This window comes from Chelon labrosus, assembly GCF_963514085.1.
Source record: "Chelon labrosus genome assembly, chromosome: 2".
Lineage (NCBI taxonomy): Eukaryota > Metazoa > Chordata > Actinopteri > Mugiliformes > Mugilidae > Chelon > Chelon labrosus.
This window is the reverse complement of record NC_140338.1, coordinates 22032837-22052470: the sequence shown is the minus strand read 5'-3', so window position 1 is coordinate 22052470 and position 19634 is coordinate 22032837. Positions and strand designations below refer to the sequence as shown.

At 42.6% G+C, this 19634-nt stretch overlaps 1 protein-coding gene across 1 annotated transcript in view; it reads left to right on the top strand.

The window, feature by feature from the left end:
• The window catches only part of sorcs1 (sortilin-related VPS10 domain containing receptor 1), a 150615-nt gene extending 133130 nt beyond the window's left edge, over window positions 1-17485 (top strand). Inside the window, exons 17-27 of the mRNA XM_084560697.1 lie at window positions 1653-1766; window positions 3119-3290; window positions 5005-5191; window positions 5811-5944; window positions 7769-7895; window positions 9483-9595; window positions 11855-11989; window positions 13943-14042; window positions 14511-14616; window positions 15170-15327; window positions 17143-17485. Of these exons, the coding sequence (XP_084416823.1) occupies window positions 1653-1766; window positions 3119-3290; window positions 5005-5191; window positions 5811-5944; window positions 7769-7895; window positions 9483-9595; window positions 11855-11989; window positions 13943-14042; window positions 14511-14616; window positions 15170-15327; window positions 17143-17204 (1408 nt within the window). The 3' untranslated portion in view covers window positions 17205-17485. The remainder of the gene's footprint in view (window positions 1-1652; window positions 1767-3118; window positions 3291-5004; window positions 5192-5810; window positions 5945-7768; window positions 7896-9482; window positions 9596-11854; window positions 11990-13942; window positions 14043-14510; window positions 14617-15169; window positions 15328-17142) is intronic.
• Window positions 17486-19634: the final 2149 nt, after the last annotated feature.

The following is a 19634-nucleotide window of genomic DNA, read 5'->3' as shown; positions in this document are numbered from 1 at the left end:
TTACTATTAAATAGTTATTTAACTGTTTTGCAACCATCAAAATCAACAACAAAAAAATAATTACCGAAAGTAACCTGAACATTTTGAACTTGCACTTACAATCAATTGTGCGGAAATAAAACAGTGTACAGTAAGAAAGATTGTTCCCATACTGGAACATCTACAAAAACATGACATAAAAATATCACCTCTTTTAGCGCCGTGTGGGTTTAGCCCTCTCTTTGGAAAAGTCCTCATTGTTGCATATTGTCTGTATGGCAGCTTTGATCTCACTTGATGCAGTGAACAAAGCCCTAACAGCTTATGTAACAAATGGAGGAATGAATGAGCTACCCTACGTGGTGGTTGCCATGTCCTGCAGAGATTCTCTCAGAAACTACTGGAACTACAGAAACAACTCCCTAATTAATCCCAAGTCAATCATACAATATTCTGTTTTGGATAAATCTAAAGTATCCTATTCCTATTCATGTTTTTTATTACACGCCATTGACTGTAACGTAACAGTAATAACCTTTGTGCAACAATAGTTCTCTGTTGTTCAAAACTACATCGCACAAAGAAATCTCTTGGGGGACAGTGATATTAAAAACATACAAAGTCTGCATACTGATATCGTTCAGGGTGTTTATTTTGATGTGATGAATACACCGGACCCCTCCCACCTCAAACTGTGTGAATATATTATTGGGAAGCTACAGGAATCACTGTGGTAGACACATTCCTGGTTAAAGCAAATGTTCAAATCAGCAAAGCAACAAAACCATCAAATGAGCCAACTGTTACAACTCTGCAAAAACAGGTAACATGTCAAACAGAAATTGAACTGCTCACCTAGATGTTTCCGTTACATCTGACACAGAACCGCAGCCTTTATCAGCTGAAGAAATACATTTGCACTGTGTCCCGGGGTTTAAGGAAACTGTGTTTAAGTGAGGGATTAAAAGATAAGAGATCACCGTCAAGGATAACATCCTCCGCATTAGAATTGCAGAGCAGCTTTGGCTGAATGGAAACCAGTCGACTGCTCCAACATGTGACTGCGTGTTATTTTTTTTCATTCCCAGACGTTCAGTTGACTCCGCCTCAATGTGAGCCATCGTTTGAAGGACAAAGCTAAAACGATACTGCACAGCTGCTTTTGTCATACTGACGCTTAATGACTCTTAATATTATATCTGGAAAAAAAAAAAAAAAAAAAGAAGCTGTTTCAGCAGTTAACAGCACAGTTAATCAACACTGTTAATGTTTCTTTTCTTTTTTTCCCCTTTTCCTCGCTTTAGCCCCAAATCCCAGGTCTCTGGAGTGAAGCAGCTCCTGCAATGAGCTGCTTCCAAACCATAAATCTCAGAGTCTAATAGCTTTCATTAACAATCACAACACTTTTGCATCTGTGTACATGTTGCACTAATTGGGGCAATTTGTCGCCATCATTTTGGGGACACGGCGCCGCTCTGCCATTTAATTTGTCGCACAAACAACCCGTGGGCTGTTTAGGAAGCACCACAGAGCAGCTTCTACAGCTACTCTTTACTCGGTTGAGAATATCCAATATCCTTTGCTCGGTTCATATGCGAGAGATACTGTCTTTTGATTTGAATTGTTGAAAACACTGATCAGACAACTGTGCTTGTCTATTCGAATCATTGCAGTGATTATGGATTTGAGAGGCGGACTGATGGCAAGTGCACCACCGCGTTCTGGTTCCACCCGTCATCGATGTCCAGGAGCTGCACCACGGGGATGACTTTCCTGAACAGCACTGGGTAAACACAGGGCAGCGCACGCATGCAGTCTCAGTGGAGGATGAAATGAATTTGAGCCGAACTGCTGTGGTTACATTAATTGGTTTCTTGGGGACAACGTGGACGGGCCGAGGAAAGTGTGGGTTGAATGATCAAATATGTGCTTTTAAAAACAATAATGGACCAACAAGTAGAAACCATTAGAACACTAAAGATCTGCTTTAGTAGAAAATGCTGTCAAGAATCTGAATGAATGTATTATGCCAGCAGGGTATCTAATGACCGGCAGGGAGTAGGTATTACCTCATTCTCTGTAGGTGGCTCCTTGTGGCCTCTTCATGGTTTTCATTTGCTTATGTGATTCCAAGGTACTTGTAGTTGGCAACATCTGCTATGTTGTCATATAGTATTTCAATCCCTTCTGTTCCTGCAACATTCCTTCTACTTATTATCAGCCGACCGCATTTGTCTGAATGACATGCCGATGTTGTTGCTGTAGATCCTGGTGGTGTGGATCAGTGTGTTAATGTCTCACTACCTCCTGGCATGCAACTTGATGTCATCCATATAGAGAAGGTGGCCGATGGTTTCTTAGATATATTACCAACTGTTGGTAATATATCTCACTGAGGTGGTTCAAGCCTCTGCAGAATGGCACCAACGCTTTATCTTCCGGGACCCGGTGCTTTGCTCCCCTGGTGTTCGAGCAATTATTTTCTGGGCTCCACTCGTGTATTGTACCATGTGCTTACTCATCTCATCAGCTATGATGCCCGACATGAGCTTTTTGTACAAAGAGATGCTGCTGTGGTCTGCCCACGGGTCCGCTAGCCGCTGTGCATTGGTGTTGTGTCATGTTTCTTTCTCCCCAGTATTGTTCAGTCTCCAGCCTTGGCGGGTATGTTTTATTACCTTGCCATCGAGAGTGGACTTTAGATGGTTCATCCTGTTTATTCTCCTGGATTCTACCTCTCTGTAGCACATTTTCAGATGGGTAGCCAGGGCTGGGAGTTAGTGCTTGACAGTCTCTAAGATCTCAGGTATGGACTTCTTAGCCAGTTATTGGAACTGCAGAAAGGTATGCCAAGAAAGGAGATACCCAACTTCTTGTTGCCTTGATCCTGGTCTCCAACCTCGGTCTCCATGGATGATACTGCTCCTAGTGACTGGTGTTCATCTTATAGCCAAGCATCTCAAAGATCACTGTTACTGTGGCGTATATCAGCATGGTCATAGTAGGGATAATTTGCAATGCTGCATTCATGTCTTCTAGTAGACTTTTTAGAAGGTTTTAGAGGATCTTCAGTCTCACGTAAACTCTCCTTGTGTTGATTCTGGGAAGGACCAATCCACTTTCTGTCTCTTCTTCACAGCTACAGGAAAGTGGTCTCTAATAACTGCACTGCCGGAGTGAGTGTGGAGTACACAGCCAGGAGGCAGCAGTGTCCCATCCAAGCACCCAGAGGTCTCCACCTGGTCACCAGTGAGGGCTCGCTGATGGCCACCCTCGGCACGAACGTCACCTTCTTGGTTTTTCTGGAGGAGGTGAGCGGTTGTCAAGGAAGACACCTGTGACACCATCATCGTCATTATATTCAGAATGAAAATAGTGTGATTTATTAAGTGTCACATTTAATTGGTTAAACATTCACATTCCAACAGCTGCATCAGGAAATGTCCTCCTCTGGATTGTTTCTGTGGAGGCAAAACCAATGACAGGACGCTTTTGTAAAGACGTCTTTATGAGTTAGAGACAGGGCATGTAGAAATAAAGACAGTCTGTTGTCCAAAATTGATGAAGACATAATTAGCTTACGAATATGCTGTGACTCTTTTAGATCAAGGAGAAGAAGAGACAAGTTGGACACATGTGAGCCGACTCTTTGTAAGATGGTGATACAGCGGTTAGCGCTGACGCCTCAAAGAGGAAATACTCCAGCTGTGTGGAGTCTGCATGCTCTTTCTGTGCCTGTGTGAGTAAAATGCATCTTGAGCAATGCGGTCAATGCACGGTCAGCTTAAAGTATAGGTGTGAAGACACCCAAGACGCTTTGAGCAGGCATTTGAGATTTGTTTCGATTATAAGTCATTACTTGTGACAACATTCTTTTAGGAGTGTGAACACACGGTGTGACCCGGTCACACTGTTGGGTCAACTAGTGTTTGACCTCATTTATGCAGGAACACACCACTGCTACTTTGAATGTTTGCAAGAAGACAGTATCAAAATCTCGCCCTACGAATAAACACAAATCAGTTACGTTACTGTTGTCTACTAATAAATCTAAACAGGAATAAATTATTCAATATGCCTAGACCGTACATCATTTTAGTTTGGGGGCCACATACAGCCCAATTTGATCTCAAGTGGGCTAGTAAGATAACAGAATAATAACCTATAAGTAATAAGAACTCCAGATTTATTCCATTTGTTTTAGTGCAAAGAAGAACAATCAAATTAGAATGTTTTATATAATTATTATAATTATTTTGTTTAAAAAAAAAAAAAATGAAATTTCTTAAGAAAAATAAGTGCAATTTGTGCACATTGCTGTCTGCTGTTTAGTCCTGGGTCTCAGTGTTCACTTCTCTTACTAAAACAAAGGACATATTGGGAATAGCAGTTATTTTCATTGAAAAAATTGCCTTGTCTTCTATGCAAATGCATGCTGCGGGCCAGATTTGACCCTCTGGCGGGCCGCTTTTGGCCCATGGGCCGTATGTTTGACACCTGTGGCCTAGACTATTTGGAATTCTCCAAGTTAAAATATGTTAGCCCTGTGATCGACTGGTGACCTGGACTAGATATGACATGATATTGCTGTTTAAAATAAAATGGTTGTAGACAAAGAAGCAAGATGTTTAGTCCACTATTGTATCTGGAGTAAAATATATTGGCAGTGCAACAACTTTTAGTAATGAACAGTACAGCTTCTTAACAAATGCTTCAATTGCTGTCAAGTCATCTTTTGTTGCTCTGATTGGTTGTTCGTCAAATTTTGATAATTATTGAATAAAGTTCTTCCTGCACTGTATGAACACAGAGTGCATTTCCTCATGTCCACCTTTATATATGATTAGTGGTTTATTATATTTGCTAGTCACTGATCACACGCCAACCAAGGCCGCTGCTCATGCAAATTGAGTGTTAAGCATTATCTGCTCATCTTTCCTCGACAGAACAGGTGTCAAACCGAGTTTACGAGCTGCTAATAGCAGAGCAGACTTACAGACCTCCTGACAGCTCTTGTTTGTGCAGGGTGACGGGGTGAGGACGAGCATCACGCTGGACTTCGGAGACGGCCGCGCTCTGACGTATTCCAACGTGAGCTCCATCGAGGACGGAATCAAGCACATCTACAAAGCTGTGGGAATCTACAGAGTTACCGCCACCGGGGAGAACAGCCTGGGCTCAGAGACGGCCACGCTCTACCTGCACGTAACATGTGAGATACTCAAGATTAGAGTATGCAAATGTGATTTTACTCGGATAGAAATTCCTTCCTCGCCTTTTTGTCATGTTCAATAAGATTGCTGATTGTACACAGCGCTCCATGTTCAATCTCCGCACACAACATGCTTCCCTCCATAACCAAACAAACAAGTGAGACTCCACAAATCCCAACGCACCTCCACTCAAGTCAGCTTATGCTTCACAGCCACTCAGCCCATGGAAGCCGCTGCAGCCTCATACGTAACGGGGCTGACCACCCCTGGTGTATTCGTGGGCTGACAGATGCAACAGAGCTGACTTATTGATCAGGGAACGCCGTTGCCCCCACCAATCTGTCAATTTGGAGTGCCAGCCGTACAAATGGAGCCACCGCAGGCTCAGGAGTGCCACGGATGAAAAATAACACACAGATGGCAGCTGAGCGGTCCCAGAGCAGGAGAGAAATCCGAACAAACTCTCCCTCCCCACATACCTAAACACATCCCCCTCATTTTTTCACCTTTATTTCAAGCAATAAAGTTGTTGTTTCTTCCATTTTTTTCCCTTCTTTTTGCACACCGTGGTTTCGGAGCAACGAGTTCACTCTGTGATGTATTTGTGTGCCTGAGTAGGTCAGCTGGAGTATATCCATCTCTCGGCTCCCTTTGTGGCGGTGAGGAATAAGGAAGTGAACCTGACTGCCGTTCTGTGGCCCAGCCAAGTGGGAACGGTCACCTACATCTGGTGGATCGGAAATAACACTGAGGTACCGGGAGGACTTTGAGCACAGTTCTTCTGTTATGCCTTTGCAATTAAGTAGGTTGCTGACTCTTCTGCTTGAAAATGTAAGAATCATTTACGTGTTCAGCTAAATTGGTGCATCCTGGTTGCAAAAAGTGCAGCCCTGTTAATCAGCTTCAGCAAAAACTGCAGAGCACGCTAATATCAGAAATACAAAGCCGCTTAATTACTGAAAGTCAGTGAAGTGCGTCCTTCAGTTAGAGTTACTCCACCATGGCCTGCTGCAGCTGATCTAAACAATGCGGTTTAAGCCTCAGATAATACAGTTTTCCACTCATCTGTTGAATGATCAGGCCGTGCAGATAGTTTTAGTTTGAGATATCTGCTTTAGAATACGTCATCAAAGCTGAAAAAGTATATTTTAAAAAGCAGACAGAGTGTTTTTCCAGAAACACTGCAGGTCAGAATCAGTCAGTTTAGATTACTTTACTAAGTAGCCATCTTGATTCTCATCAGACTGAGTCTGGTAACACACCATTGGGATTTCATTACGGGGCGTTTTTCAACCAATACAAAGAAAACTCAATTGATAGTCCTACAACCAATCGGAGCTGTTTTGTTGTAAACAAATTCAACTCCATGGTGCTCAGAATATGATAACACTGCCGTTATTACAGCATAGAGCCCGCCCACACGGTTTGATTTTCCTGCCAGATCTTTGCCAGAGAATAATCAGCTCCCAACGAAGAGACACCAGACCAACTCTCCACTGCAAACATTCTGCAGCTGACTTCCAGACTAGACATTTCTTAAAAGACGCTAATATGTGGATGCTCCAGACTGTTGTATGGCAAGGTGTGTTTGTGTGACTGATCTCAGTAATAAGTAAGTGCACCTTAATGTAATTTTATTCTCCTACATAATTCATTAAGCACCTAGATATTTGTTTAGGTTAAGCTGAAACTAGTTGTGGCAAAACCAGATGCTAATTGGCTCCTTGTGGAGCAAAATGAACCAAAGATGGCACATCTAAAATCCACTTTAGATTATTGGAGGTAGATTGATAAGCCTAAGAGAAAACAAAATGTAAACAGGATAAAATTTGGAGATAAGTTAGATTCATGCTTTTGTTACGGATCTACGCCACAGCCTGAAATGCACCTGCGTGGAGAGCATTTCTTCATCCACATCCATCTCAGAAAATTCTCCCTCCTTCCACCTCCTGCACACCATCCACTCAGACTTCTTAGCACTTTTGTTCAGCCGACTAATGGTTTAGTAATTACAGAACGGCGCTGACACAGCAGCGCGCATGTATACAGTAAACGCTCACGCTGACTTTTGTTTTTGAGCTAGACTGCTCAGGGTATGTGAGAATACATGTTTTCGTTTGAATTTACCTGCAGAAAGCCCATCTCTATGGAGCTGTGGTTTGCTCTGTATGTAAAAAATGTTAGCCTCTCACTATCTGTCTCCATAATTGTAGTTGTGTGCTTGGCACCAGCGGGGGCCTTCCACAAGGACAGCCAGTTTATGTCTGTCGGTGATAAAGCCTGGCAGCATTAGCATCTTAAACCTATGTAAAGAACAAATGGAGACGTGAGTAATGACAGGAAGGAGCTGCCGGTGTCACGCAGGGAGCTGTAGACTGCAGGCTGCAGAGCACAGACTGCTGCAGAGCATTGTGTGGATGCATATGGGTGCGTGTACCTCTTCAGTGTAAATAACAGCAGTGTGAGATGTTAACCAGCCGTTGATAAGGGTCTCTCATGGGAACCACCAGACTCTGACTCTCTCCATGTTCACCCCCTCTCCCTCTCTTTTTATTTTCTCCGTCTCTCTCCCCCAGCAGCCTGTAATCACCCTTGAGGGAAGTGTGGCACACACGTTCTCCCGGGAAGGCATCAGCACCGTCACCGTGCAGGTTTCTGCGGGGAAAACTATTCTGCAGGACAGAAAAGCCATCGCTGTCCACGGTGAGTCAACTCTGTGACTCAAGATCCTCCGGGATTCTGCTGCCGTGCAAACACACTGACAAGCTGTGTCACCGCGGGCTACCTGACAACCGTCCAATAATAGCGCGATTAGTGTGCTCAGCAAGTGGTACCACTTCCTAATATGTTAGAAGAACAGCGGTTTTTATTAAATCTTTACAAATGATGCAGAATTCCAAACAGAGTTTTACCATGAACTGTTATTAGAGTCAAGTGTGAAGAATGAGCTATATCCAGGAACTCTGAGACAGAGTATGTAACAGAAGTCTAGTGTCGAGACCAGTTCTAGTTTTATTCCTAAAGAACATCAGTTAAAAAAACATCCACATTGTCTGGGTGATACACTTTTAAGACCAACCTTGTGAAATCTTTTTCTTCAACTACTGTTTACTTCCATAAAGTAGGATCACCTCCTTCTGACTTCCTTTATCTCTCATAGCCTGCCGCTCTCTGAGGTCCTCTTATGAGTCAGACTGCCTCCAAAACTCTGAAACTCTGGGTTTAAGATCTGTGGAACCTGCAGACGTGTTTAAAAGAATAGCTGCAGATCCAGATGTTAGCACAGACAATAAGGTGTTTATTGTCACCGTTTAGTCAGGACAAGAGGTTATGGAAAATGAATGGATGAATGAATTGTCTCTGTTTAGACAGCAGGTTCTTATTTGTTCCCGGTCGGATGTGATCAATCCACATCACATACAATTTTAATGTCATTGCAAAATTTAAGGTTTCCACTGAACATCGATTTGGGCCTGGTGAGTCACAGAGTCCGTTCCAGTGTGAAGGCCTTGGACCTCTGCTCTGAGTTTTAGTTGCTGAATCAATTTTAAAATTCTGTTCAGTCTATCACTATTTGTAGTTTATTTGCTGGATATTTTTTTTTCTTCAGCATTTCTCAATGAAACTTCTTTTTCTCCTGTTTTGGTACACTGCTGCATTCCTTTGCGTGTTGCTGCCACCAACTGTCAACTAGTGGAACAGCACAAAGCCGACAAACCTGCGTCCAGGTGCATCTTTGTGCAGAAAAAACAAAAAACAAAAAATTGAAAATGTGGCACTGGAGGTCAAACAAAACACAATTTGTGTTTTCAGTTTTTATTGTGAAGCCCTTTGTGTCTTGTGCTCCAGACCAACAAAGTGAGTCCAAAAAGTAGGAGTCCGTTTCATTTCTTTTTTTTTTTTAAGATTCGTACGCTTCTACAGCTTTGATCCGCATGAAGTCAGTTCACTTTTAAATTCTGTGAAGTGTCTCGAATTTCACGAGGTTGAAATTGCGACTCCTGCACCGCAACTTCACCCAATGACTTGTGGGTACTGTAGTATTTCGACATGTCTCTCATTCTAAGGTTACAGAAAACCTGCTTGGGAGATCCTTTAACGAAAAAACAAACAGACTGACCTCTTGCGTTTCCAGTTAAGATGGACAGTGTTTTAGTCACGCATTTCCATATGTAGCCGCTGCTTTGGCAAGATCTGAACTGATCTAAGCTGAAGTTCATGAGCTTAACGCCGCAATTAGTGACAGATGAAAGGCAACAGCATCTCACATATTTACATTCCTCTCTGCAGAATATTTCCGATCTCATCTGCTCGCCTTTTCATCAAACCTGGACGACCACAACCCCGACGTCACCGAATGGAGACTGGATGTGAGCCGAGTCATCAAGAACTCTCTGATCCAGGTAAAGCATTGGTAAATACTGTCGGCGCTCAGGGGACCTCTGGGTGCAGCATGACCTCCCCAAGGCTTTGAGACTTTTATGATGATAAATGACAAGGCAAGAGGAGAAGAGGGGGAAACGTATAGTTTAGGAGCGTGCTGATTGCTGCGGCTCGCGCACACTTCAGGGCCACACAGTAACAAGGTTGTGGAAGCTGAAGTGTACACAAGAATAAATGTCAGCATGGGTCTAATGGGTGTACGGCACTGACCCGAAGGGATGCTCGGAGACGAGTACATGATTCAAGCCCACACATGACATGTCAGGTACACAGTCTGCCTCATTAAGTTTCTACTTTTCTGCAGCAGTGTCAATACGTTTCTGATCCCCGGAAAGAAGCAATCCGAGGCTTGCATCACATTTTCACAGTTTTTGATCCTGCAAAATCAAAACCGACGCCAAAAATATACTCGGCTCTTCAGTCTCCACCAAACATGTCGGCTTCATTATTTGTTATTGACATTTTTTTTTTCTGACAAGCCCAGCCTGGAAGGCAGAACAGAAAAAAAAAAGATAAAAACTTCTGAAAATATGACACGATTTCTTAAAACATTGACAACTTTTACAGCAGCAAAATCATGCAAGAGGAGCTGGTACAAGAAGCAGAGTCACGGTAACTTTTAGTGAACTCTGTTCTTCATTCCCTGTATGTAGCAGAAGAAATCTCACCAGTCAGGAGAGTTCCTGTGCATGTTTTTAAGTGACCTTTAATGGTTTAACTACTAACTAAGTGAGAGCTAAGAGAGCCTGTCTGAAAACAACATAAGAAAACCATCAAAGGAAATCTGTTATTGTACAGCAGACAAAAGCGCATAGAGATATCACCGTTTGCTCAGATTTTGACAAATGGGGGCAAAGAGCAGGTGGGAAAGGGTGGGACGCAAAAAGCAGGACCACTTGAACCAGGGAATGAGGCAGGAGGAGGAAAGAAAAGGAACTTCGATTTCGTCAAGATGACAACCAAGATGAGATGCTGCAGTGATGAGCAGGCAATACGGTTTAGTAATAAATGCAAAAACTGGGAACGCAATCCAGGGCAAGGTGGATCAGTAGTCACAAGAAATACAGTGAGGGAACACCGAGAAGGAAAAATAAAACAGACAAACCTGCATGGGACAATACATAAAGGGCACTCACAGTTCATTATGGTGAAAACATCACTAAAGCTCATCTTCATGAAGGTTCGCATATTCAGCACTATTTTCAAATAACTCAGAGCTGTTAATACATCATAGGTTTTCATTTTGGAGTCTGATTTGTGGTACCATTGAATTGTGCATCTATATTTGACATTTCTGTCAGTAGCCTGGACTAACAGAAACACTTCAGTGTTTAATTCAATCCAGTTTAACAGAAGTGCGGACTACATCCTCCAAAACGATCATCCAGTTGAATTACCATCTTTCTGACGCCATTTCAACATAAACTGAATATTAGAACAGTCATGAATGAGGATTTAGAGCAGGACTGTTATTTTAGAATGGATTCAAGCAAGTGAGAACCACATACACCCACATAGCACATATGGCAACAAGAGGCGAAACTAATTGGAAAGGAACAAACCTGATCCTCACCTCACCGGTGTCTTGTCAACTTTCTCTTTTTGTTTGGAGTTTGAGTGAGGAGCCAAATGATCACAAAAGAAAAAAAAGACAGAAAGGATCGACACAGGACACGCATTTCAGACTTGACAAGTTTGACTTTGAAGTACGGTCTCTGGGGGACGGGGGATGCAGGACAGCAGCATCGATGATGCCGGTGAAATGCATTCTGGGATATCTGACTGTAACAAGTCCACAGAAGTTACTGTATATCCATCTACAGTCTATGGTCACATCCCAATGCATCCTTGATAAAACAGATGGAGCCAGCACACGTGCAGGTATTTGGGCAGAGGGTAATGATGTTTCACAGGAACATATATAAAACAAAACAGGAAGTGAGGTCAAGACAACAAAAGGACCAAACAATCTAACAGAAACGAGAGGATGGAACAATGAAAGTAGAGACTCTGCACTTTAATATATTCATTATATAACTCTAGTATGAATACGTTTTGAGAAGCAGCTAAAGTCACAAGAATTGTGTCAGTGTCCAAACATATATGCACCTATCTGTATTTCCCTTAAAGCAGAATTCCTCAGCCTTAAACCAGAACATTATCCGAGCTTCAGCCTCTTTAGAAATCTTTAACACTCGCTTCCTCCCGCTCTCCCCCAGGCTACGGGCATGAGAGAGGAGCAGCTCCTGGTCACCGTCCTCCCAGGTCTGCCCACCACGGCCGAGTTTTTCCTCCTGCCCGACAAACAGTTAACTGAGGGGAAACCAGAGAAGAGCTCTGCTCATTTAGATCAGGTGAGACGACTACTGTTGCCCTCCGCGCCGCTGTGTGTCAACACATTGCTCCTCTATCCTCAGATCTGAGCAGTATTCGTGTAGGTGGATGGATTTCACCTCATTATCCTCACACTCATTTGAAGTTTGAAGCGTCGTGTCCCCGGTCTCTGCTCTGTGACTCATGGAGGATCCTCTACTCTGGCAGCATCTTGTCCAGTAATTGCTTCCTGAAAAAAAAATAATAACTTCAAGTCTCTCCTTCCTCCAGCAGATGTCAGTATTAATCCACTGAAGCATGTTCTTTTTTTTTTTTTTTTCCACAACTCTAATTCTGGAACACGCCTGAGGAATCTCTGCAATAGACTCATCAATAAGCCTGACAAGTATTAACAAGTTATCAAGGGGAATGACTTTTAAACTCCCTCAAGTCACATCCTGTGGGTTGCGGAGGAGGGTGTGGAGGGGTGAGGCGGCGTCTCTTAAGAGCCTAAAAACCCAGACAAAGAAAGCATCACGGTTGATCAGCTCCCTAAATCACCGGCGAATCAACATGAACAGAATTAGCTCTCAGCCTCACGTAACAGATGATGACTGATAATAACGCTGGAGCTCTCCGTGGGTAGAGCTCCACGGGCGCGTGCAGAGAGGGAAGCTGCGAAGGAAATCAATTTGATTCTCCTCTTCCCTCTCTCTGCTCACACCTGGTTGATCGCCTGGAAAGTTCCTCTCCCCTACAAGCCGGCGATAAATCTTCATTCAAGGCTGGCATGTTAAAAGTGTAGAGCGAGTTCTGCTTATTAGAATGTATAATAGATTTACTGACCCTGGTATACAGAGGGAAGTAGTAATTAGTCATAGCATAGTCTAAATTTAAACAGCTAAGATGTATAAAGGGGAAGATGAAGGACTACAGAAATTACATCACAATTAATATGGCCAATGAGGCAGATGACGTGAACGAAGACTCTGCAGAGAGGAAAGGGGGGCATTCTGTTTAGTTTTGCAATGCAGGGATTGCTGAAAATATGGCACGCTTCACACGTAGGACGTTAAGTGAACGCTAAAGACTGCAGAGATTTTTGATGGTCTGAACGGATCCGTGTGGGGAAAGTGAGGTTTCTGTAGTTTACCTTCGGGTCACGATAATCTGACCAATTTATATCAGAGTTAGATGTTGTCAGTGCAGAAGGTTACTCGTCTGTCTGGAAAGCAGAGATCAAGAGAGGCTGCACGGCATGCATTATGCATGGTAGTGAAAGGTCCCACAGACAAAGACTCTTATATAAACAGAAAAGCTAAGATGGGGTTGGATGCAGTGAGCCTCCAACAAATAATGCAACAACCCAGCAATAAATATTACCTTTATAAAATGCTACAATATTTATTTTGTAGCATTTTTTTTTCCAGTAATGGCCTGACTTTTTTGGATTGCACGGAACATGCACATCAAATTGTAATATTTGGTCCAGACATTGGTGCTAATTGTGACTTTGTGTCTGGACCAGGAAGTTGCACTTCAACATAGCACAGACACAACAACTGGCCTCTCCTGAATCACGCTGATCTGCTGGTCTATGGTTTAGTCACTGTACACACTCATGTTGTGGAAATATTTGTAGATTTGAATGTTCAGATGAGACGGAGATGGAAAACAAGAAGAGCTTTCCGTGTGGCTTTATCTTCTCGTGCTCTGGTACTGCGTTGGCTCGACTAATGTACTTCTACCAGACGTCCTCTCTTACGCTAACATTTTCTTTTCTCCATTCCCTTCTGTTATTTTCGTTTGAGACTGAGCAGACATTAAAATCAGAACACCACTAAAAAGTAGCTGTGAAGGGCAAAGCGATTTCTGGATTCAATAATTTTTCAGTCTGACATTAGGGGATTGATCAAGACTAACTCTGAAATGTCAGAGACGGATGATTATAGTTATAGGATGAAAACCATGTTGTTCACATCCCGTCTTCGCAGCTCTCCGACGTTTTGCTCGGCGCCTTGAATCAAAACCTGGTCCAGTTCACGTTGCGGCCGGGGGTCCAGGTCACCGTGTACGCAGCACACCTGTCAGCAGGTAAGAAAGCACGGCCACCTGTATGTATGTGTGTATGCATGTGTGTACTGTATGTATGTGTGTTTAGAGGAACCCAGGAGTACTTCCTGTAGTGGGTGGGACGAATCATAAAGCATGGGGACTCTCAGGAGATCTGTATTAGTTGACAGTCAGGTATATTTTTATTATTTTCAACTAATATCCCCAACCCTGTGTCTGATTGGCTCCCACTATGTAGCTACACAGAGACATTCAGAGAGTGAGCATCGTTACAAGTATGTGTGCCTCTTCCTATTGGGGATGCTGCTCCTGCCCTAAAGGGGCTAATAAGATAAAGAGTAAGAGAAGTCCATACTTCTGTACATTAAATTATTGTCATAGGTGTCATTTCTGTTGACTGTTGATGCATGAGTCATCTGGGTGGAAATACAGCTGCAGTTTGTTTCCTTGTTGTTCATGTTGTGGCTCATGTCTCCCTTGTCTCTGCAGCGCCCCTAGTGGACACCAGTGAGAACCACAGTGGCTCTGCCATGCTAATGCTGCTATCAGTAGTGGTTGTTGGTTTAGCTGTGTTTGTCATCTACAAATTCAAGAGGTAAAGTGTTCATGAAATGTCATGTCTATATAGTCATCACAGTGCTACGTGTTCTGGAGGTGGTGAGCGTCGAAGCCTCCTGACAGCTCGGTAAACAAAGAAGGTTGATAGCTGCCTGTCAACACTCTGCCGCACACGGCGCTCCTGCAGCAGGCGGAGAAGGGGCTTCTCCCTCACACATCTGCGGGGATCCTGTAGAAATTCTTTTATCAGGTCACTCTTTACAAAAGAAATGCCAGTCAGCCTTCAGCCGCTATCGATATCGAGCCCTTTGGACGCAGGCAGTTGACCTTTCTGAAATGTTAAATTATGTCTCCTCGCTAAGGTGCAGCTCCAAGGGAAAATGACGTGAAGGGTCATGAAGATTAAGAGACAAGCAGACACAGAATTGCATTTACAGATGCAAACCATTTTAAAGATCGGGTCAACACCAACTCGCATGCAATTTTCATTTGAACGCAAAGAAGTTAAAGTGACTCGGCACTGTAGCACCTTTTGTCAGTTCAGGCTGTTCTTCTCTACTCGTCTGCCTCACTGTAAATCTTTCCTCAAGGAAGATCCCAGGCCTCAACGTCTATGCGCAGATGCAGAACGAAAAAGACCAAGAAATGATGAGTCCAGCTAATCCAACGGAGGCAACGCCCGGCTCACAGCGGGACTTGGTGCATTCTTTGGAGATTCTGGACACAGAGTTGAACTCGCGGCCCATCGGTAAATATCCGCCCCCTCGTCCGTGTCGTATATTCCATTCACTTTTGTCATCACTGTCAACCATTGCGTTGGTTTTTTTGTTTTTTTACGACACTCATCCTGTGCTTCTTGTTGTGTGTTTCTCAGTGAAGGGTTCCAGTCAACAGGAGAACTAAACATACATGAGCATGACAAACAGTGGTATGCTTAACACTCTGATTTCCGCTGTACTGCCGCACTGTGACCTCAGAGTATATGATAAAAAAAGATCCAGCATAAAGTGTTTATCGCAGAACAAGATGCTCAGAAACTTCCATAACTTGGTGGGGAACATTTTCATAATTCATTATTCATTCATTTCGGTTTTTTTTTCTATTCTGTATCTTCTGATATTTGACTCTAACATAATATAATGACCAATAAGCCTCATCCATGTATAAAATATTTTCTCATCGTCCGTCTTTTTATTTATGTAAGTTGTGACATTTAGCAATACCAAGTATGAGAACATTTGCGTACCTGTTAGTTCAAACTTGACATGTTGACTCTAACTGGAACAGCATCGTATATTTCCCACCCCAAATGTTTGAGTGAAACAGACAATGTAAAAATATTGCTTGTGTATGGACAGAGCTAGCTCTTTTTCTATTTGAAAAGAAAATACAGTACCATCAACAGTGCCGTAGCTCCATCTGGGTTGACATGACGCTCTTGAGTCCGGAAAATGGGATTTATAGCTCTTCGAAGAGAGCCGTGTTTTGTGGATCCGTTCCTTTCAAAGAGCCGTTAAAAATAAATCAATATCAAAATGAGTCCGTTTTTTTGAAGATGTCAGCGTGGGGGTAACCAATTTTATCCATGTAATAATTACTGGCAGTAATGATAATGTAAGATTTAGATAAGGATCATTCCAACTTAGACAACCCACTAATTCTATTGGTAGGTTATTTGAGTTGGTATTATACTGAAATATAGATTCTAGATACTTTATCCTGTGGTAAATTTGATAAATTCCTTTGCATTGACCGCAAATCAAACCCAGAACAACTGCTTAGCAGACAGCTATGCTCGCCACTATACCACCAACACTACCACGTGTGAAGATGCTGCTGTGTTTCCTTTGGCTCATTTTGTCTTGAATCCCGAGCCACACTTCAAATGAAACGTGTCCTCCCCTTCTTCTGATCGCTGTGTACAGACACTTGCATGCAAAAAAAAAAAAAAAAAAAAAAGGACCATTCGCAACTGCTACTCTGTTCCCTTGTTCGTTCTAAAGAGCCGCTCAATAGATTCGGTTCATTCACAAACATCACAACTTTAGAGCCTGGTATCAATGTGGTGAACCAGGTGGTTGGAAAAGTCATGGACGGTGTTTCCGTCACGTAAATGTTTGAGGAGCTCTGTGTTTAGGTCGTGTCAATCGATTGTAACGGCTGCTCAAATCGGTTGTTGCCTCAAAGTTTGGATTTGTTCAACTTCCACTCACTTTATGTCTCTGAAGGTCATTTATAAATACAGAGAATTTTTGTCAGAGTAGAGAAACTGTGCAAAACCTTCTGAATGCTGATGTTCTTTACAATTCCCTTTAAAGGGAGACTTTGTGAACTCATGCTCCTCACAGATCAGTATTGATTTAATGGCATTAAATTGCAGTCTTCCCCTGTTCTGTACACTCAAGAGTTTCGCCCTTTTAAACTCCTTCATGTTGAATCTCCATTAGTCAGCTAGCCAGAAAAATAGCTCAAAATAAATACTTTTGTTCGGTCCAACAGGTTTGACATATTTTACAAGGTCATTACATCTTCTGATTCCTGTTTTCTTCCTCTCTTCCCTCAGGATGTATGAAACCTCGTGTACATGTGAAATTCTCCACAGAACTCCCCACGTACATCGTCTGAACTCTGGACTGGATTACTGCTCCAGCTGGATGTTTCTTTTTCTTTACCATTTGGGACACAATGGTTTTGAGCTTTATACCTGTGCATGTTGGACCCTGCTGACACATACTACTGTGCTCCGTTCAAACCAGAAGAAACTGTGTACAGGTTTTTTTTCCCCCAATTTTATTTCGACACGTGTCCAATAAATTAAACATACGAAAAGTTCCATCTAGTTATACGAGTCGGAACCGACAGCATGAAGCAGAGAGGAGGAGGCGTGGATTCGGTGAAGCTAAGCGCAGTAGTGTTTTATTTATTCATATGAATATACTTTTTCCGAAGTGAATTACACATTTATTTTGTAAATCATGAATGTCTATGTTAGAAATGTGTGTATTTTAATAACAAATGTCATACTAAAAAAAGAGATGCTGTTACAAAACGTGAATACGGTACTGCAGAGCTTTTGATCCATTGTCTCAGAAAGCTGATTTATGGCACAATAATACATGTTTCTACTGAACTATTTCCTTTTTTTCCCCTGAGTTTTATTTATTAACACAACAGGGTTCGGTTTAAACTTTGCTGTTAATCTAATGCTTCTGGAACTATTTATGATACATACAAATTTGTAAAATGTTTCGTGCTTCAGAGAAACACTTGACGGCTGAGGTGTTACAGCTTCTGACTGCAAGTGATCCCCAAATACGACCAGACCTTTCAGGAAGAAGAGGACACAGAGGGATGGCAGGAGTCCCCCTCAGCCAGAGGCCTGGGGCGACGACGATTTATCAAAGCTGAGATTTAAGGCGGCAGTTGGAATGAGATAAAGCTACTTTGCAGGAGAACCCAAAGAGCGTGGCAGTGAGAAAGTGAGAGGCAGACAGAGAGAGGTTAAGAGAGATGGAAGGGACCCTTTTTTTTTGAGGGGGGCTGGTTGTTCTATTTGACAAAATAAGAGGAGGTTTACCTCTTGAATACTTAATGCAACCTGTCAAGCTCAAGGCTGGCCGAGGCCGGTGACACATTTTAGGCTGATGTTCTCGAGAAGCACCCATCTTCATCGCAGCTCATTACATCACACCGTAGGAGTGGGAGAACTAGAGCGCAGATGCCACCAGGCTACACGGATGGTTAGCTTGTTCAGAGGACTGCCGAGCCCTCTGGTACTCTGTGGAAGAAATCTGACAGATGTAAATGCCTGATTGATGCCTTTCAAATCTTCTGAGGCAACTTTCCCCAGTTTGGTTTCCCCCTTTTGTTTTTTTTTAACCGAGAGGAGATCTGAAAGTATAACACAGAGGGAGTTTATGTCGGCTTTGGATAATCAGTTTGGATCAGTTTTACGAATGTGCAGCTGGATAGAAACTGACAGTGGATCACCTGCATGCTAAAACAGGATGCAACCTTGGGTCATACAGAGGCACGCTGATGATGATGATGAGGCATTAATGGTGAAACACACACCAGCTGCTTTGTGTAATGCTGCTTCATTTAACTTCAGTGAGCGGGAAGAGTATGACGCCAAACTTGAACAGTTTCAACGTGATCAACCAATCAGAGCAGAGATTCCAGTTTTACTGTTAAAAAATTAACAGATCTGATTTGTGTTACATGCCTCGAAACATTAATCACAATAGAACATCATGAACAAAGCTAATTTCTTTCTTTACATAATTCGAAGTACATGCGCATGTTGAGCTCCCCCTGGTGGCTGGCTGCATAATCCCGCCTTCTCCACGTTAGCGGATGGGGCACATAACCACGTAAACGTCAGAAACAATTTAATGTGTTATTACGTTGTTGCCTCAAGTTTTCCTTAAAATTTAGTTTTAAGTAGTTTGACGCTATTAAAAAAAACAAACAAACAAACAAAAAAAAAAAACAAGAAGAGACATTACAGCCACTGAGAACAGATACCTACTCTCAGGGAAGTAGCAGATGTACATACAGTGTTAATTTGAATTTTTTAACACTCGTTTGAACAACTGGTTGTTTTGCTGCCTCCATGTTTCTGCCCCTCCTGGAAAACCACCACATCACATGATGTTTACCCCATGTAAACATCCGATTGAAAACTCCTTGTGATCAGACCAGTCTGTTCTGATTGAGTTGGTTTTATGAGGATTAATTATAATTATTATCAGTGATAAACTAGTGTCCATGCTAACATTGCAACATATTATTCCACACTCTGGGAAGGTTATAGTAAAAATAATACTTCTGATACAGACTCATGTAAACTGGTAAAGTTTATGTTACAAGACTGGACTCTTGAGGTGAGCAAAACATACCAGACCCGGGACCTTAGTAGTCCTAAAAAGCAGTGTTTCCTTGCATTGTGTTTCTAATTCGAGTCCGGTAGTTTGCAAAGTTTCAAACAGAGAATCAGGTGCCACTTTCCAGACCTGCCAGACGTTAAGAGGAGAGGAAACAAATATATGCTTC